The sequence below is a fragment of the Macrotis lagotis genome, chromosome 5, assembly GCF_037893015.1.
Source record: "Macrotis lagotis isolate mMagLag1 chromosome 5, bilby.v1.9.chrom.fasta, whole genome shotgun sequence".
NCBI lineage: Eukaryota > Metazoa > Chordata > Mammalia > Peramelemorphia > Peramelidae > Macrotis > Macrotis lagotis.
Genome location: NC_133662.1, coordinates 227,950,040 through 227,976,757, shown reverse-complemented (window position 1 = coordinate 227,976,757; position 26,718 = coordinate 227,950,040). Strand labels below are relative to the sequence as shown.

The 26,718-nt window shown below is 38.5% G+C and overlaps 1 protein-coding gene and 2 non-coding genes across 3 annotated transcripts; 2 read left to right on the top strand and 1 right to left on the bottom strand.

Moving 5' to 3' along the window:
* Nucleotides 1-4,544: 4,544 nt before the first annotated feature.
* LOC141490094 (histone H4-like) lies at nt 4,545-10,514 on the bottom strand. Its single transcript, XM_074190355.1, has 2 exons — nt 10,482-10,514; nt 4,545-5,784 (listed from the first exon to the last, which is right to left on the bottom strand). The coding sequence occupies exons 1-2, from the start codon at nt 10,497-10,499 to the stop codon at nt 5,326-5,328; spliced, it is 477 nt and encodes a 158-aa protein (XP_074046456.1). The 5' UTR covers nt 10,500-10,514; the 3' UTR covers nt 4,545-5,325.
* Nucleotides 10,515-21,005: 10,491 nt separating this feature from the next.
* On the top strand, nt 21,006-21,087 carry TRNAS-AGA (transfer RNA serine (anticodon AGA)). The gene has a single exon. It is a non-coding gene; the product is annotated as a tRNA-Ser (tRNA).
* Nucleotides 21,088-26,487: 5,400 nt separating this feature from the next.
* TRNAG-UCC (transfer RNA glycine (anticodon UCC)) lies at nt 26,488-26,559 on the top strand. The gene has a single exon. It is a non-coding gene; the product is annotated as a tRNA-Gly (tRNA).
* The last annotated feature ends 159 nt before the right edge of the window (nt 26,560-26,718 follow it).

The following is a 26,718-nucleotide window of genomic DNA, read 5'->3' as shown; positions in this document are numbered from 1 at the left end:
AGGAAGATTCATTCTTCTGAGTTCAAATTCAGCCTCAGGGACTTAGTATAGTATGACCCTGGGCAAGTCATTTAACCCTGTTTGCTTTAGTGAAACAAATTAGAGAAGGAAAGGAGTAACTACTCCAATATCTCTGCCAAGAAAATCTCAAATGGGGTCATAAAAAGTTGGACATGGTTTAAAAATGACTGAACAAAAGAAGTTAGAGATTAGTTATGATATGACTATGAAGAACATTCCCACATCAATAAAACACAGACCCCTGACAAATCTAGGGTAAAGGCAGGATTAATTTTTAGACTGAGGTTTTTTTTGGTTTGTTGCTGTTATTGTTATTATTATTGCAGTGAAGTTAGAGATGCATTCCTGGGAGCTTTGGTTTTGACTCTTGCTTTTATGTATCTCTCCTCTCACCAGCAGTGTGAGTATCTGAGAAGAAAATTAAGGACAGGATTCTCCTTTCTTTTTGAAGCAACATGCCTTCATGGTGGTTTATTAATTTATTTATTATTTTGTTTTTGTAAGTTAATGGGGTTAAATGACTTGCCCAAAGTCATACAGCTAGGTAATTATTGTCTGAGGCTGAATTTGAATTCAGGTCCTCCTGACTTTAGGGCCGGTGTTCTATCCAATGTGTCACCTAGCTGCCCCAGCTTATTTATAACTAGTGAGAGTGTCAAGACAAAATGTGATTAAATGTTTTACTAGGATTCAAGGATACTTGATATTATTTAAAATAATCATTGTATTGTTTTGGCCTTTTGTTTCATGGTACTTATGGTTGCTGAATTTTCTTGGTTACCTTGGTGACATGTAAATCTCCTTTCTTAAAATTAGTCCATTGTGAGACCTCTATATAGATTGATCTATAACCTGGCTTACATAATTCTGATTATGAATATATATATATATACACACAAAAACCTTATAGATGTGTAATCTGTTCCCTCCTGTAAAAATCAGAAGGGGAATTGAAGAAAATAAAACAGCTTTTAACAGTGGAATTTAAGTGAATCACACTGACTCCATCTCATGATTCAATTCTGGAGCTAACACACAATTCTCTTTCTATTCAAATATGATTATAGTCTTAATTTTTGCCTTGGGGAAAAACTTTATTATGGGAATTGTGAGAAAATTATTGCATAATTTGAACCTAGACCTGCATGGCTGGGAAGCTGGACCACTTCTGCCTGTTGCTTAACTAAAGATCTTGGTCATGCTGACCAGAAATCTGGTTAGATCCAAAGATTGATGCAAGAAGTTTCTCACATTACACATCTCAATCACCTGATAAGTCTTATCTGAAAGCTGGCTCTTTACTAATCAATCAGATCTTGTTTCCATGTAACCTCTTGAATATAGCCACTTGGGGGGAGTGAGACACCATTTTCTGATTTCTGAGAGGGGCACTAGTTTGCTTCTCCACTCCCAATTTAGAAAGTCCCTAACCTTTCCTCCAGTTAGAAACCAGATTCCTAATTTTGTGTCCAGGTTAAGTTTGTTTTCTTTTAATTAATTGGTCTTGTTTTTAAATGTATAAAAATCTGTCTCCAGTGCCCACACTGAAGAGAACTGGTCTCAAATTGTTATGTAATCAATATGTATTGCTTAGTAGATTTGCTTAGAAGTTTGAACCTTTGTTTCCTCAGTCATTTCATCTTTCACTTCCATACTGCATCCTCATTGTAGCAGACCAATCATTTTCCAAAATTGACTAAATACCACTTACCTTAACAGATTTCCCCAAATTTTTCATCCCTTTTCAGACTTTCCATTTGCTAAGATCTCCCTCTTCTCCACCCCTCCTCATCTCCCAATCTGAAGACAGCTTCCCCAGCCATCTTTTCCTTCACTTGTCTCACATGAAGTAATTCTTTACCTTACAAAGGCAAATCTGTTTACCTGCATACAGAATCCCATTCTATTTCACATGCTCCAGTAGATTGTCCAATCTTTCACCCTTACTCTCTGACCTTCAATCTTTCCTGCCTACTGATTAGTTTCATGTTGCCTTCAAGTGTGCCTGTGTTTTTCCCCTCCTCAAAATCCCCTCATGTGATCTTCCTTCTGTGGGTAAACTTTAAAAAGATTGTCCAACGATAGATACTTCCACATCCTTTCCTCTCACTCCTCCAGATTTGCATCTCCCATTTGGAACTGGATGGCTTGTAGACATCTTAAATTCAGTATTTACAAAATACTGTAAAGTTTTTTGAACTCATCTTTTCCCAGAAATCCTCCCTGCTTCCTAATTTTGATATTGTAAAGGTACCACCCTCCTCCTCCTCATTACCCAAGCTCACTCCTCACTCCAAATCACTGCACATATCCAATCTGTTGCCAGATTCTGTTGTTACACTTTTAGCATCTCAACTATGGGTCCCCTTTTCTTCTCTGATCCTGCCATTATAGTCATTCCATCCTGTTCAACTCTTTGTGACCCCATTTTTTTTGTTGTTTTGTTTTTAGGTTTTGCAAGGCACTGGGGTTAAGTGGCTTGCCCAAGGCCACATAGCTAGGTAATTATTAAGTGTCTGAGGTCGAATTTGAACTCAGGTACTCCTGACTCCAGGGCAGGTGCTCTATCCACTGTGCCACCTAGCTGCCCTGGGGTTTTCTTGATAAAGATATTGGAGTAGTTTGCCATTTCCAGTTCATTTTACCAATGAGAAAACTGAGGCAAACCGGGTTAAGCTGAATCACACAGCTACTAAGTGTCTGAGGCCAGATTCAAACTGAGGTCTTCCTGACTCTAGGCCCTGCACCCTACTTCTGCACCATGTCTACCACCATTACGTTTTGATTGGTCTCCCAACCTCAAGTTTCTCATTATTCTAATTTATCCTTCATTCTGCAATCAAATTAATTTTGATTAAGGATTACCTTGTCAATCCCCCCTTCCTCTTTCCCTGATATACTCTAGTTGCTATCACCTTCAGGATCAAATATAAAATTCTGTTTGATGTTCAAAGCTCATCACATGACCACCTCCTATATTTCCAGTCTTACACATTATTCATCCCCACCATGTTTACAATGTCTCTCCCATTAGACTTTGAGTTCCTTGTGTCTGGGTTGTCTTTGTATCTCCAGTATTTAACACAGTGTATGGCACATGGTATGCCCTCAATAAATGTTGACTCAATATTGTCTCAACAGAGGCTTCTCAGAGTTGCCATGGGACTTAGGCTTCCAGCTAATAAGATCTGGGTCATCTGTATACTCATAACCAGGTCAGAAGACCCTAAGGACATGAAAGTAAGTTCTGTATTAATGCAGGGGAAAGATGAAGAGAATTGCGAATGTAACAGAAAAAATTTGGGTAGAGATGTAAATTGACTTGAAGTAGAGAATTTATGATTGTAACAGAAACAACTGTAATCTTAAAAGCTGCTTGGGTGGAAATCCTTCCCATTCTTGATGTAATCCTGATCTCCTTAGGCTTCACCCTTTACCTAATTCTGGGTCCAGTATAGGGTAAGTGCTCCCCTTTTGCCATCTGGTTGAGAGGCAAGACATAAAAACTGGGGTTGGACCTAGCTCAGAGCCAGTGTTCTCTGACCATGGCCCAGTCAACACTGCTTGGCTGTTTCTCTCTCTCTCTCTCTACTCTCTCTCTCTCTCTCTCTCTCTTTCTCTCTCACCCTTCCTACTTGTAATCTTTTCAATACATTTTTATTTCTACCCTTGCTTTCCCGAGCCTGAATAATGATTTCTCATGATGCAGAAAGGAACTCAAGTAACCTGTGGCTACAGTATCTTTCTCACTTTTCTACATAGCCCTGTAGGGCTACTGCCTATTTTAGTAGTTCTTTAAGGCGACTTGTTATAATCATGGGGCAGCTAGGTGGCACAGCGGACAAAGTGCTGAGGGGCTAGAGTGAAGAACTGAGTTCAGATCCTGCAGCAGATGCTTTACTAGGTGTGTCATCCTAGTCAGATTACTTAAAACTTTGCCTCAGGGGCGGCTAGGTGGTGCAGTGGATAAAGCACCGGCCCTGGAGTCAGGAGTACCTGGGTTCAGATCCAGTTTGTGTGGCCTTGGGCAAGCCACTTAACCCCATTTGCCTTGCAAAACCCTAAAAAATCTTTGCCTCAGTTTCCTCAATTGGAAAATCGGTTTGATAATAGCAACTGCCTTTCAGGGTTGTCAGGAAGATCAAAGATAACTAATTATAAAGAACTATATAAATGCTAGTTAATATTTTTATGATTCCAGGATTTTTTAAAAAAGGAATAATTTTACATATATATATATATATATATATATATATATACATTAAAGAGTCTTATTTGTAACCCTAGAGATGAATATAAAAAGGTATGGGTCTCCTTTCCATGGGGAACATATATAACAAGGACCAGAAGGCAAGACTTCATTTAGAAACAATGTTTGAGTTAGCAAAGGACCTTCCTGGGAGTTTAAAGATCCTGCTGATGCAAAACCATGATTGCTTCCATAGCTCAATAGGAATAGCAAAAAAAAAAAAAAAAAAAAAGGAAAACCCGATGATATAGTGGAAGACAAAATAGTCTATGTTTTGTACATTTTTTTATTCTTTCCCTTTTCCAATCCCAAATTGATATGCCTAAAATACATCTGATCAATGTTAATTCCTCTTTCTAAATCTCCTTTGGCTTCTTGTTGCTTCTAGAATAAAAAAGATCAGTCTGGCACTTAAGGCTCTCTCTAATCTGGCTCCCTGTATTTTGCCAATATTCTATCAAATTACCCAGTCAGCCAATGACACTCGCGGCCCCTCATTCACAAAATTCTACATTTCCCCCCAGGCAGTCCCGCACACCTCCCATGCTCCGCCCCTTACACGTGGGCTTTGCCGAGCCCAGCTTAGGACCACTTTGTACCAGAGGGCCTGGGCCAGCTGAGGCCTTCCTCCTCGCCCCCTTCTGTTAAGGATAGTTTTATTTACTTGTCTCGCGCCTACTTTTTCAAAAGCTGTGAAGCAAGGTCTCTCGGCGTGGGCGCATTCCAGCCGTTCCCTGGCCCGCAGCCGCCTTTGTGTCAACAGCCAATAGGAAGGGACCAATACCATCTCCTCATTTGCATATCCCTGATAGTAGCCATCCAAGACCGGTTGAGCGCCCGCAGCCAGCCCGAACTAAGTTACGCCGCTCCTGGACGCTTTCAGCTTCCCGGGTGAATAAAGTAGCTTTCAGTGAGTAAACCAAAGACGTTTTAAGCTAATTCGCCTTTAAGCAGTGCGTTAAACAAACAAAACCAGCATTCAGCCTTTTTGGGACGGTGTGGATGGCCCTGAAAAGGGCCTTTGGTTTTCTGGGGAGCGGCGCGGTGGAGCGGACTCAGCCGCCGAAGCCGTAGAGGGTGCGGCCCTGGCGCTTGAGCGCGTACACCACGTCCATGGCCGTGACCGTCTTCCTCTTGGCGTGCTCCGTGTAGGTCACGGCGTCCCGGATCACGTTCTCCAGGAACACCTTCAGCACGCCGCGGGTCTCCTCGTAGATGAGCCCCGAGATGCGCTTGACGCCGCCGCGCCGGGCCAGGCGGCGGATGGCGGGCTTGGTGATGCCCTGGATGTTGTCGCGCAGCACCTTACGGTGCCGCTTGGCACCCCCTTTGCCCAGACCCTTGCCTCCCTTGCCGCGACCAGACATGGTGAGATACTGTCCTAAGCTGCTCAAAGGAAGTGATGGCTGGCTGAGGGGAAAGTTTGCCTTTATATACAGTGTAGTCGGACCGAATTGAGACCAGGCAGTCTTGGCGCGCGGGAGCTGATTGGCGGCTCGTGCTCCTCCAACCCCCTAGAAGAAAGAGGCGTTACATGAACATTTCTTTTGTCTTCTTTCTCCCCCCCACTTTCCTTTTCTTTCTTTAGGCAGAGGGTTTATAAAGATTGAAGTCTCAACTCCAAATTTTTGAATGTTTCTATTATGAATCCTTCCCTTTGGGATTCTTAGTCATTTTTTACTCGTTGGAATTAAGAATTCGGTTTGCTAGAAGGAACATAGAGTTCCCAGATTGATTCTCATTGCATATTCCTAAACCTTTACTTTCTTTACTCTCATCGTCCGTAAAATAACGTTGAACTAGGTATTTGTTCAGTCGATAAGCGGGTGCCTTGTGTGGGGGTGAAAAGGAAGGTTAAAAAGACAGTCCCTGCCTTTCACAATCATTTGAGGGAGGCAGCATGCAAACAACTCTGTACAGAAAAATAGGAAATAAAACAATTAAGAGCCTTCAGAAAGGCTTCCTGCAGAAGGTGGGATTTTTTTTAATTGGAACGTGAAGGAAACCCGGAAAATCAGTGGTAGAATGGAGAAAAGAGAACATTTTGGCCTTGGGACAGCCAAGTATCTTGTTCATTTAAAGTGCAAAGAAAGCCAGTGTCACTGAAAGAGTATAGGGAGGAGGGAAAGCTAGCTTATGAAAGGCTCTGAATGATATGGAAATTTTAAAGTCAATCTTAGAGGTGCACTCACCAAAGTGGATTGAGTAGGCAGACAGACCAATCAGCACCAAAGTGGTGGCGGTCTAAGAGGAGAGAAGGTGGTGTATCTGACCCTTGTGCAAAGGTGAAATTAGTGGGTCTTGGCAATAGATTGGATGTGGGAGAATAGTTGGGAACTTCTGAAGGGTAGTGACTGTCTTTTGCTAATCTCTGTATTTCTAACACTTAATGTCTGCCACATTGTAGGTACTTAAGAACTTTAGCATTGATTGTACAGCAAGGAACACATTGCACAGGACTGCCCAGTGTTGGGAGCCAGGGTCTCTAAGCTGTTTGACACAGCATGGCAAGAAGACTCAAGGCAGACACACCGCCCGATGGCACAACATTTCCTTCTTCAATATATATACGGATTCCATGTATACCCATATTTATAGATCTATTATTGATTGCAAAACTTACTCATCCTAATAGTGGAATGACTATAAAGGAAGGATTTCAGAGAAATTCCTTGAATAAAACAAATTGTAAACTCTGTCCAAATTTAACAGGACTGCCTCTCCCTGAGATATACAAAAGGCTTCAATATTCTGAAATCTTTGGAAAATACAGCACTGGGAATTCCAGGGAAATGTCAGAATATATACAGGAAAAACAGATACAAGATGGGTCAGATAGAATTCCAGGGAAATTAACAGTCCCCCCCCCTTTATCATTCACAGGAAAATATGATAAAGATGGTAAGAGAATAGTTAGTATAGGTGACCGATATGTGAACTCTAACAACCTTAGTTTGCTGGGAAAGAATAAAAAGTCTTAAAAACTGTAGCATCTACCAACAAAGGCTGAAAGGAAAATTGGTTATTGAAGGAGTCAATGGACAGGTGGATAAACATAACTATCCTCACTATAGGTTGTCAAGGGAGCATATCGAAAAACATTACATATGTGGCACAAAAACATAAAAGCATTCCATTAAACAAATTATATCAAAGATTATTATCAGGAAAGTTCTGCTTAATTAATAACTTTACTGTGCAGCAACAAACTAGGCAACAGACAGGTTGAGGTCATCATGGTCTGAGCAGGGACAAGAAAATTAACTACATGATTGAGAATCACATTTGTAGCCACTACATGATCAAACTTGTAACCACATGAACTATAAGATTAATGATGAAAATTGTATACTTTTGTAACCAAGGAAATGATTTTAGTTTGCTTGTTTGATATGATTCTGAAACTATAAAAATAAATCCAAGCAGCTAACAGTCAGTCAACCTGCTCCTGCCTTTACCTCTGTGTTGACTGAACTCATTTTGCCAACTCTATCCCTCCTGTCAGGTTCCAAGGACCCTACAGGGACTGGACCCCTGCAGCCCAGCAAGACTGACTCCCTCAAAAAGGATGCTGAGCTCTATGAGCAAGGCAGAATTGAAGCAATTCAAAGGAACCATGAGATACTTAAGTTTAGAGTAATCACCCCAGGTATTCACATGGACAATTTGTGCCCAACCAGTGGTAGATCTAGCATTCTGAGTGATTATTGTTTTGAACTTCAATAAGGAAGGACATAAATCAACCAAAACAGGCACTTGTGTATCAGCCCTGGAGTCAGGAGGACCTGAGTTCAAATTTGCCTTTAGAAACTTGCTATTTATTAATCGTGTGTGACCTTGGGGAAGTATCTCGTGGGTGTCTGAGAGGTTGATAATAATAATAACAGGGAATCATTGGAAGAGGGGAGAGATTAGGGGAAAGAGGATGAGATCAGGATTGGTCATGTTGAGTTTAAGATGATTAAAGAACATCTGATTCAAGCATATCTAATACTGTTATCCATTCCTCACCATGAGGGTTAGGGAGGAGTCTTTGAAATGGAAAATCTGAAGAAAATTTTTTGGCCTCACCTGGTTCCAGAGAAGTCTGGATTTTTCTTTTCCCTTTGTTGAGTGATTTTAGCACCTTATTGTAAAATTTGGGTTGTGTTTGGTCTAGGTTCTGTGGTCTTGGATCATCTGCAGCTTTTGCAAAAAACTCCCCCCCCCCATATTTCCACTTATTCTTATGCAGATCCAAAATATTTTTAAATCTGAGATGGGAAAAGTTACTACGTGGAAGGGATATCTATGGTTAGTTGAAAATGTGAGGCTGAAGGTCAGGACTGGAAAAAGAGATTCCATAATCATTAGGACAGGCATACCTCAGAAATAGTGTGGTTTCAGTTCCAGATCATGACAATAAAGTGAATATTATAATAAAGTGAGTCACACTAATTTCTGGTTTCCCAGTGAATATAAAACTTATGTTCACACTATAGTTTATTAAGTGTGCAATAGCACACATATCTTTATCAAAAAATACTTTATTGCTAAAAAAAAATGCTAATCATTATTTTAGCCTTTAGCAAGTTGTAATCTTTTTGCTCGTGTAGAGTCTTCATGTTGATGACTGCTGACTGATCAGGGTAGCCAATGCTGAAAGTTGGGGTGGCTATGGCAATTTCTTAAAAATAAGACAACAATGAAGTTTGATAATGGATTCAATTTTTCTTTCATTTGAACACTTAGAGGTCATTGGAAGTTATTAAATGACCTAATTTCAATTTTGTTGTATCAGGGAATTAGAGATGCCCAAGGTGAGGGAGAAAGACAGAATCACTAGTGGAGCAGTCAGAATACACATATTTTATATGCATCTTATATGGGGAAGTTGCTAGTGTCTCAAAATAAGTATAATAATATCAAAGATCACTGATCACAGATCACCATAACTAAAGAATAATAATGAAAAAGTGAAATATTTTGAGAATTACCAAAATGTGACACACAGACATGATGTGGGAATATGCTGTTGGGAAAATGGAATCAATATATTTTCCTGAAGCAAGACCTTCGGTTTGTTTATTTAAAAAAAAAATCTGAGGACAATAAAGTGATGTGAAATATAACAAGGTATATTTAGATGAAGATGATTGAATCCATAGCATGGGAAAAGATGAAATCACCAAGTGAAATAATATAGAAGTAAAGAGGGCCCAGAGCAAAGCCTTGTGGAATGTCAAAGGTTAGGTTAACCATTGTTACCTTGAAGAAGGTCCCACAAAGAAGAATGAGTAGTAAGTCAGATAAATAAAAGGAGAACCAGGACAGAGTTGTAGCCTGAAAACTCAGAGAGAAGACAGTAACAAGGAGAAGAGGATGCTTTTCAAAGGATGTAGAAAGTTCAAGAAGGATTGATAGGTCTCATTTGCCTTTTTTGTAAAATGAGGGTTAGATGACCCCTAAGATTGTTTCTAGTTCTTTGATACTATCATTCCATTACTTGAAATTACCTTGTTAGATTAGCTCCCCTGCCTAGCCATATCCATGGGTGATAGAGGATAACTGGACCTCCTTCCATAAATGAAAGTAGTGTCTAACTTTGTCCATCTGTTAAATGAAAGGAAAAGTCTGTTTCAAGAAGCCTGAGAGAGAAAGGAAAAAAGAATGTATGCTCGAGGAACTTATTAGAAGAATTTGCTGCGTGTTTTCTTCCTCTCTCTGAGATTTTAAGATCAATAGAAAAGGATCCCATGATTTTTATTATTTGTTTCTTTAATAGAAAAATTGGAATTATGTATTGCATGCTTCATAGTTTTGCTATGGAGGTTAAATAAGATGATAAATAACTAGGTATATGAGAGTAAGGTAAATGCTTGATAACAGGCCCAGAGATTTGTAACTGGAAAGACCCTTGGAAGTCACCTCATATACAACCAATCCTTTCATTGTACCGATGAAGAAAAAATGAACCTAATTGACTTACCAAGATGCTCTCTAGTTAGAGATAGAAATATCTAGTAGAAAACATTGAGTATAGTCACAAATGATGTGAGACAGGGCTTGGGATCAGCAGACTTGGTTTGAAATCCTTGATAGACATTTTCCTAATTGGATGGGCCACTGAACTGAAGTCTCTATTTTATCATCCTATAAAATAGGAATGATAATACATACTTTGAGAAAAGCTATTTTTTTAAGGACTATAGATGTGAGCTATTTTCATTACCTGTAAGTGGAACTTCATTGTTTCTAGAGTACACATTGATTGATTGACTGAATCTTTAGGAAGTCTGCCCACTTCCTACTCCTGCTGGCTCTTAACTGGGCTTCTGACTGAGCAAACAATAGGTGGCCTCAAGGGCCTCAGGTTGCTATGGTTACCATTCTGCAATCCTGCAGCTGTTCCCTGCCACAAAATATGATTCTTTATTTCTTTTATTAGAGTGTTTTCCTGTCTCTCATTGAATCCTAGAATGTCAGAGTTGGAAGCAACCTTTTAACTTATCTAGTCTAACTCATTATATAGATGAGAAAACTCTCCCAGAGAGAAGCAATTGGTTAAGGTCTCACAGCTAACAAGTAGCAGCTACAGTGATTTTAAGACAGTACTTTCATCTGAGGAAGAGAGATCTTTTGGCGGTCTAATCACTAATTGGATAATTAATGAAATAATGAACACTTTATTAGACTGTGATTTCTACTATTGTCTCTGCTCTGGGGAGAATTGATAACAAGAAAGTGAGTTAGAGATGAGAACTAATGGTAGAAAAATGTGAAACTCATAAACTTTAAAATGGATAAATGTTGAAAACTACCTTTGCATGTAAGTGGAAAAATAAAATAAAAATCTTTCTGACACAGAAGTGGCAGTTAAAGAAAAGAAAATTGTATGGCCCTGAAGAGAAGGAAACCATGTGGACTGAATGCCAGTAGTAGCTTAGGATAAATGTTGAGTGGTGAAATAGATGGGGTCAGGGCTGCGAATTCAGCTTTGTGGTCCATTTGACACCCAACTCTCACCTATGATTGGATGAAATAGTAGCATGCTCCATAGCCATAGCTATTTCTTTGATTTCTCAGTTTTATTTGCATAAAATTGTTTCTGGTAACTGATTTTCTTCCTCAATTGTGGTGAGTTCCTTTGCATTTTTATGTAAACTTTGGTTTTCCTCTTACCTTTATGATATTTAGATTAGCTAAGAATTTCCCTAGTTCATTAATTTAAAAAGTTTCTAATTCTATTTATCAGTTCAATGGTTTTTTTTGCCTTCCATTTTATTTAAAAATCTCATCTTTATTGTTCAGATGTAAGGATTATAATTTGAACATTTTATAGTATTGGTTATCTACTCCTCCTGGATATGCTTTCATTACTGAATTTTTATGCTACTACTCTCCTTTACTTCTTTTCCTGGCTTTCCTTTCACTTTTCAAAAATTTTCCTTTTTTATAATCTTCATCTCTGACATTTCTTATTGTTGGTATCATCTAAGACTCTGTCTACCATTCCCATGTCTGGAATTCATTCCCTCCTCACCTCTATCTCTTAGAATTTCTAGCTTCTTTCAAAATTCATCTAAAGTATCATATTCTGTAGGATGCTTTCCCAAAAGATGTGCTCCAGCTACTCAGCTACTATTGTTTAGTCCCTCAAAGATTATCTGTCACCTACTTGGAATGTATCATTAAGATACATACATACATACATACATATATATATATATGTCATAAGAAATGATTATATGGAGGGTTTTACAGGAAACTGAGAAGACCTCTATGAACTGGATAGTTAAGAGAAAAGTACTAGGGGAACAATTTATATAAGGGAAACATTAATGAGAAAAATAACTGAAATACTTTGGAACTCTGATCAATTCAATGATAAGCCACAAATTCAGAAGATTAAAAATGAAACATATACCATTAGCTACTGCTAGAGAAGCGATGGACTTGAGTTGCAGAGAGATCATATCTTTTCAGGTATGACCAATATGAGGGTTTGTTCTTGTAGACTTTGTGTGTTTATGATGAAGGTTTTCTTTTTCTTTGTTTCTTTTAATGTTGTTCTTTAGTGGGAAGTGGGGAAAGGGCAACAGTATAAAAGAGGAATAAGACATGTTACAAATGCATGGAAATATAAATATTTTTAAAAGAAAACTGACAACACTAAATTTATCACCAATGAGATCTTGGGCAGACCAATTATCCTTTTTCTGAGGCTTATCTATAAAACAGAGATAATACTTATATTGCTTAACTTACAGGGTCGTTGAGAAGAAAGTGCTTTGTAAATTTCAAACTGCATGAAAATTGAACTCCAGGTTAAGCTTTTTTTTGTCCTTTCATTTTTTTTTTATGGATTTATTTTGCTCCATTATCTAGGGAACCCTAGCACTGATTATCCACCCAAATACAGTTTCTAGGAAGGGAAGAGAGACAAAAGGAACATAGATTGATGTTTATCGATGATAGGGTAAACAGTCTATTTGCTGCCATAACCACCAGGTGGCAATATTGACCTCCAAATTATATACCTGTGGCCTAATATAAACAATGACAAAATTCACAAATGTAGATTGAAATAATTGGAAAATTGTTGCTCAGTTGAAGGTAGAACCAATACAATAAAAACCACGTTACCAACTAAAATATCTTATTTAGCACTATACAAACCAGAGTAAAAAAAAAGAAAAAGAATTACTTCAAGGAACTAGAAAATAGCCAAATTCATCTAAATACATTTGTTTGAGAATATCAAGGAATTTGATAGCGGAAATAAGTGAGAAGAAGGGGGAATTAACAGTTACTGATATCAAACTATATTACAAAACTATAATCATTAAAACAATGTGGTGCTGGGAAAGAAACAGAGGTTGATCCGTGAAACAATTTCAGGGTATGTATTATTATACATACTATTATATATACTATATTATAAAAGTCCTTCTGGATCATTGTCCTGTCATGGCTGAGGAGCTTGAATATTTCAATGACACTATAAGCTATGTTACTGTGCAGTTATCCTAGAAAAATCATAGAAGAGAGTTCTGACAAAAGTGATCCACTGGAGAAGGATTCAAAACTGCTCTTAGATACTTATTAGCTATATGACCCTTGGTAAGTCATTTTTCCTTTGTTGCTTCAGTTTCCTCAACAGTAAATTGGAGATTATTATAATTCTACTTGATAGAGGTATGTGAAGACCACTTTCTGTTTTGAACTGTCCTAGATCCAAGGTTTAAACTTGCTGGAGAGTTCAAGTAGCCATTGGCAACCCTGCTTTGCTAGAGAGGTTTACAAGTCAGGGAGGATAACTGACAGGTTGAGGGTGACCCATAGGCCTCAGGCCTCAAACTCACCAGTAAGTTAGGGAGATAGCTACCCCAAGCAGATAGAGACCTTCCCTGGATGAATCAATGGACAAGAACAATTTCTTGTAGTAGCTATTAAGGATTGAATGAAGCAGGCACTGAAGACTGCTTAGAGCTTGATTGGGCTTCAGAGATGTCAAGGTTATCCACTGCATCTGGGACCACACCAATCATCCTGACTTATGTCTTACCACTGAAAGCTGATGACTCTGGAAGAGAGAGTGAGACTGATGACTTTGGGCAACTCTATCTCTGTAAAATCCAATTCATGTATTAGTAGAGATATTACTCATGATGTCACTGATCCCTTTCAAAAAAAGTGAAAGACAAATAATTGCACATCATGGAGGAGGGCAAAAACAAGTATTGGGGAGGTGATCTGGAAGATAACATAATAGTGGTTAGGTCACATATTGGCATGGTTATGTATGATGATAAACTGAGAAAACCATAGAATGTATACAGTAGAGTCAATACTCTAAGAATGAATTGACAAAAGAGTTAATCCACTTATGTATGATAGGGTATGATCTCCACCCATTCCCTTTTCCCACCCTAAGAAAAATTCTCTCTGAACTTCAAGAAATAGAACTATGAATGGTAGTTTAGGTAAACAAAAATTCACAAGAATGATATAGTCTTTTTTAAAGAATGAGGTTTAAATTTACATTGATGGACATTTACATAGTTTAGGCGGAATCAAATAAATGTGAGTTAAATGAAAACCAATTTGAATTGTACAATGCATCAGCTAACTCATTATTCAGAATTTAAGATAATCACTAAACAACTTTTAAATGTTAATTCACATTATCTCCATTACTAGAAAACACTGCCACTATTTTGGATAAGAAACAGAAACAATTATATAATGAAGTAGTTTTTTTGGGGGTTTCTGCAAGGCAATGGAGTTAAGTAGCTTGCCCAAGGTCACACAGCTAGGTAATTATTAAGTATCTGGGGTAGGATTTGAACTCAGGTCCTCCTGACTTCAGGGAAGAATACTCTATCCACCACACCACCTAGTTGCCCCTACTCACAACGGGGGATAAACAATAGACTTGAAGACCTTTCATTATTTTGCCAGATCATCATCCCTCATTCCTCATTTTTCAGTTTGACGTATTTAATGAATCAGATCAACTTTTTTCTGTCATTGTTATTACTGACAATCTGACCCTTGAGTCCTGTTTGAGTACTCTCATCATCTCTCTCCTTTGCTCCTACTCCACCTCCTCCTACAGAATTAGAAAAGTCCTGTATCTATTTGATTAGATCACTACACATTTACATAATCTAATTTAATAGAGTCCTCATTAAATCAAAGCCATCCCTTTAGTCCTTAATGTGTACTTTATCAGATTGGTCCCTCTATAATCCCTTTTCTGTCACTAATCTTTAATCTCTTATTTTGAACTGGTTTCTTCCCTGGTATCTACAAACATTTCCAAGTTTCCCATATGTTAAATGACAATAGCAAAACAAAAAATTCTCACTGAATCATAACATCTATTTAGTACTGTTCTATATCTTTCCACCCTTTCTCATACAAATTCCTTTAAAAAATTTTCTGTAGTTATTTTGTCAACTTTGTTAATTAATTCTCTTTGATAATTAATTCTGAATTTTGGCTTTTGATCTAGTCATTTAACTGAAACTCCAAAATTATCAATAATGTCCTAATTGGCAAATCAAATGGGCTTTTCTTAGTCTTTTTCTTTCTTAACCTTTCTACTGACATTAACGATATTGATAACCCTCACATCTGGGATATTCTTTTCTTTTTGGGTTTTTGGGATACTGCTCTCCCTTGCTTTTTCTTATATTCAGTCTGATTTCTCTTTTACAATTGATTTTTCACTCATGTCATGCTCACTGACTCCAAGAATTCCTAAGACTCTGTCCTGGGCCTTCATTTCTTCCTTCTCTATAATCTCTTTTCTTGTAACTTATTGACTACCATGGGTTCAATGACCATCTCTATGCAGATGATTCTCAGATCCTTATATCTATATGTCCAGAAAGTAATTCATTATCTTCTCTCATTAGCAGATATTAAACATTTTCTCCTTTTGGCTAAAACAAAATAACAATGTTAGTTTTATAAATGAAGTTTAATTCTCTAGGATCTTACCAGAACCCATGGATGAATGGCATCCTTACAAATGTCAGCATTGACCCAACATTTCAGGGAATTTTTATACAATTTAGACAAAGAGCTGTAAAACTTTAGGTGGCCAACCAAAGAGATTTCACATAGATTACATGGTTTTACAAATACAATTCTCTCAAAACTTATATTTACTGAAAATTGCTATTGACAAGAATTCCACTTATGCCGAAGAGTAAATAGGTAACAATAGGATTTTCTCTGCTCAACCAGGATGTCTCTTATCTTAAAGTTTGTTGATGAAGGTACTAACATTGTGATAACAAGATAGTATTGACACAGGTGTAGTCAGCATGAAGACAGACCTGACATAGCAGACTGTATTTTATAATCCTTGGTTAAAGATTAAGAGACAAACTTCTGATCAGAAATATATTGCTCAAGAATTATTAATTCCCTCTTAAAGAATATCAGGTTATACACAGGTACATGCTGATAAATTTTAAACAACAAAGGAAGAAAGGTATCTATGATAAACATGTTTAATCTATATTACTACTACTTTTTCCATGGCTTTAACTTTAGAAAATTAATCAAATACACCAAGACTTTATATGAATGATGTATTCATTTCTAAGGTTTAAATGCTCCTTTGCAGAGAAGTTTATTAATAAAAACTATTTTAATCATTTTGATCTAAGTATTTATGATTATGAGCCATTTATAACACCAATGAAAATTAACCAAAGTTATATTCACTTTGATGATTTAGCAATAACAATAGTATCAATATTCTCCCTCCAAAAACCTGGAGGACACACTTTTATCTGTACCACCTCAATCCCTATGAAGTATGGCTGAAGCTTAATGTAGTTTTGGAATGACACATTCATGCAAAGTTCACATGGAATGTAGTTGTCCAAAGGAAGAATCACTACTGGATAAGCCTTTTGTCTCCACCACCAGTGGGGCTGGGTCCCAAAAGGTGGTGGTCCTTATCACTCAGGCCTCAAATCCTGGTTGCCTCAAATGCTGACTCTACTCTAGAACTTTAGCTAGTGACATATTCTTCTGATTTTTCAATATTTACAGGGTCATAACTTATAATCTCTAGCCAAAATGAAAACATGAGAGGAAGTACTGAGGTCCATATCCATGGGTCACATGTCAACCACAGATGAGGACTCAAAATTTCTCTTAAAGGATTATTTCGCATCAGAATGGAAGAAGTCAAATCAAGAGAAAAAGGATAGAATTGACTAATATCTTTTGCAATGCACCCCTAGTTCTAGCTAGTTCAAGTCAATTCTTATTCACCAGACAATTCAGACTAAAATCAGTTATAGAATGTCTATGCATATCCAAAATCCATATGGTAAATGCATCAGCTGAGAAATCTACATGTGTTTATATACATTGGACTTGTTGACCATTACTCTATTGTACTCACCATGAGCTCTCTGCTTCAGACTGCCTCTGGGTAAAAGGGACTGAAGCATCTATCACATAATTGTTAATTGTCACACATATCATATATCACACTGTGACATATATCACACGTGACACAGTCACAATGTAACATGTCACACTTTCATACATATAACAGGTCACACATAGCACACCCTTTCATTCTTGATGTTACCTTCAGCTCCTCAGTCTTACCACACACACCCTACCCATTACCAAATCTTGCTGTTTCAAACCCCACATCAGTTTTTGAGTATATTTTCTCTCCATTCACATAACCACCATTCTAATTCAGACAATTATCACCTCTTACCTGATTTATTACAATAGCCTTTGATTTGCTCTCCCATACTCAGGAATCCTTCTACATTAGTGTATCTTGCATGTGGCATTTCCATTGCCAAAGTGATTTTCCTAAAACTAAGGTCTGTCACCTTTGCTGCTGTGAACACTAAAATTATAAGAACCTCAAAAACAGGTTAAAGCAAATATAACAAAAAAACATAAATTAGGCATGAAATTTTATTCTCTGGGATTTCCAAACAAAACCTATAAATGAGACCATTCCATGAAGATCACAAAGAAACTGGGCAAAAAAGCAAACTATATACCACTTCAGAAAAGGGAAATAATTAACCTCCTTAGTGGTCTGTACATAGGAATTTGCACAATATTTCTAACTGAAATTGGGCTACAAAGATTATCTTCTCTGTATCTCTTCTTTTCTAGTCTCCAGCTGGGATGATGATCTCCTTATATCCTGAGCATTGTTCTCCTAGATTTGTTATTAATACTGAGACAAAAGTGATCTGATACAAGGAATGTAGGATGTTTGGCTTCCACAGAATATAAAAGGAGATTGTTAGTTCAAAAAATATATGTATAAATATGTATAGGCCTGTTCCGTCTGGTCCTGAGGTGGTTGGCCTAGGATCCCTGTCCTTTGAAAATGTGCCTGCTCAATAAAGTTCATATTTATTATTATACACTCCCCTGTGCTCATTAGTATAATGACCAGGATGGGGAAAACATTATTGGTGATAATGGGGGTGAGTGTATTGACTAGATTATAACTCTGATCAATGAATGGCAACAAAGGGGAGGAGCAAGCCTTTCAAAATGAATATAAGACTAGACATCGCAATTTGAGACCTTTTTCTGCTAGGGAAATTGGTCCTTTTCTGCAGAAAAGTTATGTAATTAATAAAAAAAAATGAATCATTCTGGACTAAGTATAAATGTGAGTTATATCTAACACAAACCTAGCATTTATTTTTGCAAGGCAATGAGGTTAAGTGATTTGCCCAAGGTCACACAGCTAAGTAATTATTAAGTGTCTGAGGCCAGGCTTTGAACTCTGGGCCTCCTACTGCCCCAAGCCTAGCATTCTTTAAAGGAAATTAATCTATCACACCACGCAACAAACTTCAGTGTACTGAAATCTTACACATCCTTTCCTATCTTTCCAATATTCTCACACTTTATTTCCCACTTAAACTCTGTGATTAAGCTACATTGCCCTATTTGCTCTCCCCACAACAGTTTCTATCTTCAATATGCCATATTTCCCCATGTATAGGATATACCTTTTCTTGGAAAATTTGGGTTCTAGAAATTGGGAGCTCTTATACAATGGCTGTAGATTATTTTTACTTGAATTTCCCACTTTATTGAGCTTGTTTTCTTTGCATTATTTTGCATTTGTTACCAGCGTATTAGGTTATGCTATGTTTTGCCACATTTTGCCCAGAAATGGCTCAGAAAAGATTTTTGTATAGTCCTGAATTCAAGTTAAAAGTGATCCAGTTTGCAAAAGTGAAAGAAAATTGTGCTGCTGAATGTAAGTTGGGTCTTCCTACTACTGAGAACACAATCCAAGACTGGCTATGGGAAGAAGAAACCCTACTGAACACACCAGGGCAGAAGAAGACCATGAGAGGCAGGTTAGCAAAATGGCCTGATTTATAGAGGGAATTGAAGCTATGGATTGAAGAGCAAAGGGCCATTGGAATTCCTGTATCCATAAACATTCTGGTTTAGCATGAGGCCAGAAGAATTGCTGATGAAAAAGAAGTTACTGATTTCAAAGGAGGACACAATTGATGCTTCAGGTACATGAAGCAGATGGATTAAGCATGTATCCATGCACTGAACTTGCCCAAAAGATGCCTGAAAGCTATGAGCAAAAGGTCCTTGAATTTCATAATAAAACTTGAATTCAATAACTTTATGTAATCTATTTTTTTAAATTTTGGGCCCCCAAATTAAGATGTCTTATAGGAAATATGGTACATTATGATGGCTCCAGCATTCCTGACTTTCTTCAAGTTGATCTATTTCAAGGATTACCTTCTTCATGAAGCCTTTCCTAGTCCTGACAGCTGTTGCCAAATCCTCTCCCCGGGCTCCCTTGTGGTGGTGTTCGACCTCCTCTTCCTCCATAATATGATATCATACAAAGTCAATTAGGTACTAAACATGGGCCAGATGCTGGGATATTAAAAAAGACCTTTCTCTTCCTTCCAACTTCTCAGCTGCTGTCTATCCACCCTGTATGTAGCTTCTATATCCCAAGTGATTTACATAGTGTTTCTCCTGAATTTCTTTAGCATAGAGAGTCTTTGCGGACTTATTTCTATCTTTCTCCTTCCAACCCTCCTTCTCTCTCTCTCTCCCCCCCCCCTTTCTTCTGGCAAATACTGCTCAGTTAATGGTAGCTGGCTTAGGGACCCCAAGTCCAGTGGCCTTTCTCTATACACCTTTAACTCTTTCATAGGGAATAGAAGGTTCCTCCCCTTTCTGTTATAGGACTCACCCACGCTTCTTGTGGAACCTGGTTGGTTCGTTTTGCGATTTTTTTTAGAAGGGATGACTGTTGGAGAAATGAGAAAGCGATCTAACTTCAAGTACAGAAATAACGTGTAACGACCAATCGGCTACAGTAGCCTAGTCTTGGCCATCGAGACGCCGTAAGGGGAGAGAGCTCCCGAAGCTTCTGTGAATTGGCCGGACCCTGGCTGGTACTGGGAAGGACAAAAGGGAAGCAGACCCATGCTTCAAAGAGTTTACGTTTTATTGGCTCAATATAAGAATTTTATTCGAGAACATTTCGAGCAGATTCCTTGGAGGACATGCGCCAGGCCCGGAGAGTTTCTAGTCCTGCCTTGGCGCCGGCCTTGGCCCCGGCTTTGGCCCCGGCCTTGGCGCCGGCCTTGGCCCCGGCCTTGGCGCCGGCCTTGGCCCCGGCTTTGGCCCCGGCCTTGGCGCCGGCCTTGGCCCCGGCTTTGGCGCCGGCCTTGGCCCCGGCCTCCACGGCCAGAGGGAGTCGTAGGACGCGCGGCTTCGTCTCGGCGGAGCTGCCGCAGCTGTTGGTGCCGAACGTTCCTAGCAGATTGGGGAGGGGGTGGGGAAGGGGAGAGGGGAGGTTGAGGATCGTGTGGGGGGAGGGGAAGAGGGGGGGTCGGAGTTCCATCTTCACTGGTTGGATGTTTCTATCTTAGCTGAAGCGAGTGTCCCAGGGTCAGAAGCGAATCGGTTTTCTGCTTTTCTTTTGCTTCACATTTGTCTCGCCCGAGCGGGCTGCAGGCTTTGACAGAAGGCGGTAAATGTCAGACCGGACCACTCTCGGGCTTGAATTGTCTGGGCCCCCCCTCGGACGGACGATTCATTTTGCCCCCGTCAGCCGCGGCCCTTGTGATGCAACGGCCAATTTCACAATAGGATTAAACAATGGCTGCAGAAAAGCCTCATTTTGTAATCTGTCTATGACGATATATGAAAACGGGGGAGAGCAGCTTAGGGAGTAGTCGTGGCCGAGTGGTTAAGGCGATGGACTAGAAATCCATTGGGGTCTCCCCGCGCAGGTTCGAATCCTGCCGACTACGAGTAGTTCCATTTTTTTTCTCCGAGTTCGAATTCTGACAGACGAATTCCCGTTTACTGTTCTTTAAGAAAATTGAACTTCAAAGAATTTTTCTCCCGTTCATGACCATCGCTTCTTCTTACTATAATCATTAATTGAAACAGATAGCACTGTGAAAGACATGATGGGTCAGTGGAAAGAATACTATCTTAGTTATTGAAACCTAGATTCCAGATTCTTAGAAATCATGTGAATCTGAAGATAGATCCCTAAATAAACATTTTGGTTTTCTACCAAATGGGTGAAATGGTACTTCCACCTCTTTTACAATCCCTAGTTCCCATCAAAGTTCAGCGATCACGTCCCACACGAGACTATCTCCCTTGTTGTTTGAGCCTACTCTCAAACCTTAAATTCACCCACTGAGTACCTATTTTGTATCTACCTAAGGTTTACATGGTTTTGTTTTTCTCCTGATAGAATGCAAATTTCTAGAAAGCATACGTTTCATTTTCCCTCTTTATCCCTGGAGTTTGTAACAAAGTAGATGTTTCTTAAAAAACTTCTAGCTTTATGGAGTGTCTTGAACATTGGCAAATGAGTTTGGTCTTCATTTGTAATCAATGGATGTTTGAGCAGAGAAGTGACATATTGAGATCTAATATATAAAAGAGTTGTTGGGAAGGGTAGATTGGAAGATGAAGCAACTGCAGGTAGCAAGACTTGTTAGGACTAATGAAATAATACATGAAATTGTTAACGAGGGGGTTAATGCATTGTAACTGTGAGTAAAAATATAAAGAATGGAGAATTTATATAAGATTTTGTTGAGGTGGAATCCATCAGATATAGTCAAACATTATAGAAGAGGGATATACCAAACCACAAAGTTTTAAATTCTTTTCCTTTTCTCCCCTCCTCCTCCTGCTTTTCCTTCTTCAAAGAAAAACTGTGTGAAAGGTGCTGCCATAAATAGAGACATCAAGAGAAGAAGCAGTTTTTAGACTAAGATTCTGAATTTGGTGGACTGTTAATTTGGTGTTTTTTTATGGGTTATTATTCTGTTGGCAGATGGAAATGCAGATCTGGAGCCTTGCAGAAGTGGGGAATCTTTTTTTCCCTGTCAAGGGCCATTTGGATATTTATAATATCATTTGATGGCCATATAAAATGATCAACCTAAAATTTACCTGCTATATTTGGTCAAACATTTAATTAATTTACCCCCTTAAAAAACTCCTAGATTTATTGAATTTCACCATCCCCCCTCCCCATGGGTCAGACCAAATGATTACTCAAGCCTCATAAGGCCCTCTACCTGCCTGTTCTCACCCTTCTTAGAGAGATGTTTGGATCATCTGAATAGAATTGGTAGTTAAAGACATCTTGGTGAGTGAGTGAATTGTAGAGAAATGACCAAGAACATTCCTAACTCCATATTTCTTCAAACACATAATCTTTTCTGGCCATAAGATCTTCTTCAATACTTGCTGTTTTTTAGGATGAAAAGTTTTTTTTTTCTTTCTACTTTTCCAGTCTTTTTACATATCACTCCTGTGAGGAATCTGATGGGTGTTTTGGTTCCATAAGAATGTGAAGGGAAGATTGTTAGTTTACATTGCAAAGCCCAAGTTCAGGGTAGGTAGGAGACTTAGTGAATAGAGCACCCGCCCTGGAGTCAGGAGTACCTGAGTTCAAATGGGACCTCAGATACAGGTGTGACCGGTAGGCAAGTCACTTAACCTCATTAAATTAAAAAAAAAAAAAGCTAAAACTAGATTCTGCCTATATTGTTGCCTTATGGGCTGGTGGCCTCAATCAGATCAAAAATTTGATGAGATTGCCCCACCTGTTTTCAAATTAACCTAGTCTGGACCTTTTTCTTGCTCATAATGAGCAAGGTGGGGGAAATGAGAGCCAATATATCAATAAGATTGTGACCCCAGCCTATGATTGGCGTGAGGGGGCAGGAACAAAGCCTTTCAAACTGTATGAAAGACCTTCCATTTTGGGATTTCCCCCACACTCTCTCTCCCACCATGAGAGAGGTGTGCCATTTTGTTGAGATATCTTAATAAAAACCATTTCAATCACTCTGGACTAAATATTCACAAGCCATTTATAACAACTCCCAACTATGAAATCTATGACCCAACTAAAGTGATCTGGCCATTCCTCACAGAGGACATTGTCTAAGTCTGATACTCTTTAATATAGAATTAAATATTTCTGATAAAAAATTGTTCTATTGGTCTCTAATTGAGGTTTGTAAGTCCCTCCACATTTCTTTAGTTATAAATTTGAAGGCAGGCTCTGTCATTGTGAAGCGGCCTAGTGTCCCTCTAATTGCCATCTATAGGAAACTGCTCTTGTGATCTAGATAAGACCCTGAATAAATTCTTATGACATTTTGGAAAGGGAGAAATCCCGATGTTTTATAAGTCTATATCATATATTGAAGTACAATATTAATGTTTGTGAAATTCCTGTATAGAAAGGGGTCCCTGACATCCTTCTGGGCCCTGAGAAATTTCTTAGAAATAAAACTTTGGCTGGGCACCTTTGGGTCTGAAAATAGTCTGATAGGACCCAAGGGGTTGTGGATATACCATAAAATTGTCTAAAGATTTGCAAAGCACCCTTGTTAGAATAATTGTCTTGCTTTATCTGCAAGATTCCTGCTTCCTCCCAGGACTGCCTCCCCTTCCCCAGATACAGCTGGAACCATAAGACAGTAAAGTTCACTCCCTCCAACTTGTGGGAAGCCCATGAATATGTGACTCCCTCTGTCTCATGAAACAAGTTCAGACAACACAAAGACCCTGACCTTATCTAACTGCTGCCTTTACTTCTGTATCTTCCTTGCTCTCAGTACCTCCCCCTCAAAACACTATTAAAAACCCTATCCCCTGAACACTCAGGTGTTGTCTGATTTGGGTATTCTTCATCCCCAGACAGTTCCCAGGAATAAAGATCTCCAACCTTATCAAATTCTGGTCTCTGTCTCACTCTTTGGGTACAACAATATGATAATGACATAAAATATCAAGTCAGTAGAGGAGACAATAATCCTGGTGCTAATTGGATCTTTGTCAGTTCTGATATAGAACAGATCTTATGGATGGGTTAGAGAATCATAAAGTAATCAAAGACCCTTTATGTGCAAATGTATAACCTGATTGGTTGGTTGCCCAAATTGTTATGTTCCTTTGTTAACATTCTACAAATATTGATTATTCATTTCATTCTGGGTTGGTATCAAAAGGCTACCATTCACACATGAGTTCTTGGTAAAAACCTAGAGAATAAAACTTCATGGATAAAACTATGTGGAAAGGATGCCACTTAAATAAATTTCAGAGATCTCTCAAGGTATGAAGAAAAAGTTTTATTCATTTCTTGAGGAATAGGCCCCAATGAATTACAGAGACTGAGGCAAAAGGAAAAGGACCCAAGGGTCACATTTATTCTAAAGCAAATTCCCCACCCTCACTGGCCCATCTTCATTAGTTAAGAATCCCCAATATCTTTTCTTAGATTGTTTTCCATCCACATTGAATCTATCTTGCATGTAAATAATGTCTAGATGGTACTATTAAATTCTATTATTTTTGATTAAAAATTGTTTTATCAACCTCTGACTGAGATTTGTAAATCTGAATGTTAGCTTCCATCCTCCACAAGGTCTTTGTCTATCCACTTATAAATCTGAAGGCAGGCTCTGTCTGTGTAAACATCCTAGTCCCCCTGTAATTGCATCTGCAAGTTTGGACTTTCACAGTTGCATCAACAGAGTAAAGACTGTCCAGAGAAGGCAGCAAGCTGGTCTGGTTATCTCTATGAATAAATTCTTCTACTTATGACATTGTGGAAAGAGAGAAATCTCAATGTTTTATATGGCTATAATCATATCTAATAGTAATATAAAATATCAAGTCAGAAGAGGAGACAGAAGTCCTGGTGACCTTATCATAAAGTAATCTATGACACCTTTATGTGCAAAAGTGTAACCTGATTGGTTGGCCACCAAAATTGTATGATCCTTTGTGAGATTTCTATAAATATTTTTCATTTAGCTCTTGGTTGGTATCTTTAAAGATACCATCCACCCATGGGTTTGGTAAGATCATAGAGAATAAAATTTCATGGATAAAACTAACTTTTTGTGATTTAATTTTTAACCTAAGAAAATTGTGGTTAACAATAATTACAGATTTGATTAAAAGTTCCCTAAATTCAGAAGCAGTATCCTTTCCTTTCTTTATAGCCTTAGAATCTAGCGCCATGCTAGTTTTTAATAAGTATTTAATAAATGCTTGTTAACTGTAAGGAAGTTTGAATATTTCTTCCTACACTTTTTCCCCCTAAATGTCTATGTCCACCATCTAGGATCTAGGAGTACTCTACTGAAATTTTTGTCAGGAAATAAAGGACTGAGTTAGCTTACCTGTACTTGACAACTGAAAATTGAAACTGAAAATTCCCTATCTTTTTTTATTTTCTCAGATGGTCAAATTTATGGCATTTCTCCAGTCACACATGCCAAGAAAAAGTTGCATAGTTCTTCCTAGGGGTTATTCAGCATCTCAACCAATTTATTACTGGGCCTGAAGACTAGTTATTCCTGGAATGACTCTTGCCTTACTTCTAGTTTGAGGGAAGTGCTGAAAACATTCTCACCAGTACAAGAATTCAGGATGGGTATTTGTAGGGTCAGAAACAACAGACTGGGCAACAACTGTTGTCCTAAGGTTTGTCTCAGCGAGTCACTGAGTCTGGAATAAGGAGATTACAGATCTTGCCAAACACTCTCCATATGTAAGGACACCTCCAGAAACCATCCCAGTCAGCCCCCAGTGCACATAGTTTTAGACTTTCCCAGGTCTAACTGAACACTTTGGCTAGCTTCTAAAATCCCAACAAGGGTCAGTCTTGTCCCCACGAAGTAAAAAAAATAAAAACCAAATTATTCTGCAATATATACTCAGTTATATGGACCCCTGTCACTTCTACAAATATTTATTCTGAAACTATTATGTGTAAAGTTGGTACAAGCCCTGTAAGAAAACATCGATGTGACTAATAATCTAAGTAGGGTGGATGTCATATGTACAAATATGCACCAAAAAATATGAATGTCTCATGAGGAAGAAATTCTGATGGAAAGAAACGTGTAACTGTGATCATTTGAATAATGACATGACTGGTAATGGGGTGGAGTAGGCAAGTAATGATGAGCATTTTAAGCTGGGCGAGCAGGTTGGAATTATTGCTCTCTCTCATCACAGTCTTTCTTGAAAAAATAAAATAAAAAACTCATTCAAATTTCCGGAAGGGAGGGAGGGAGGGAGGGAGGGAGGGAGGAGACAATTCTGAAAACGAACATCTCGAAAGAAATCCTGAAGAGCTCTTTCTCCGTGAAGCGTTGGTGGTATAGTGGTGAGCATAGCTGCCTTCCAAGCAGTTGACCCGGGTTCGATTCCCGGCCAACGCATTCGTTTTTATTTTTACGCTATTTTTTTGATCGGCCATTCAAAACATCCTGCAATTAAAGGGAAGACTACACCAGCTCTTCGGACGAATCCCCAAACATTTGTTGGGGTCCATCTCCCATCGGCTCTCGGTTTAGAGGCAGAGGACCTGGAGATAGAAT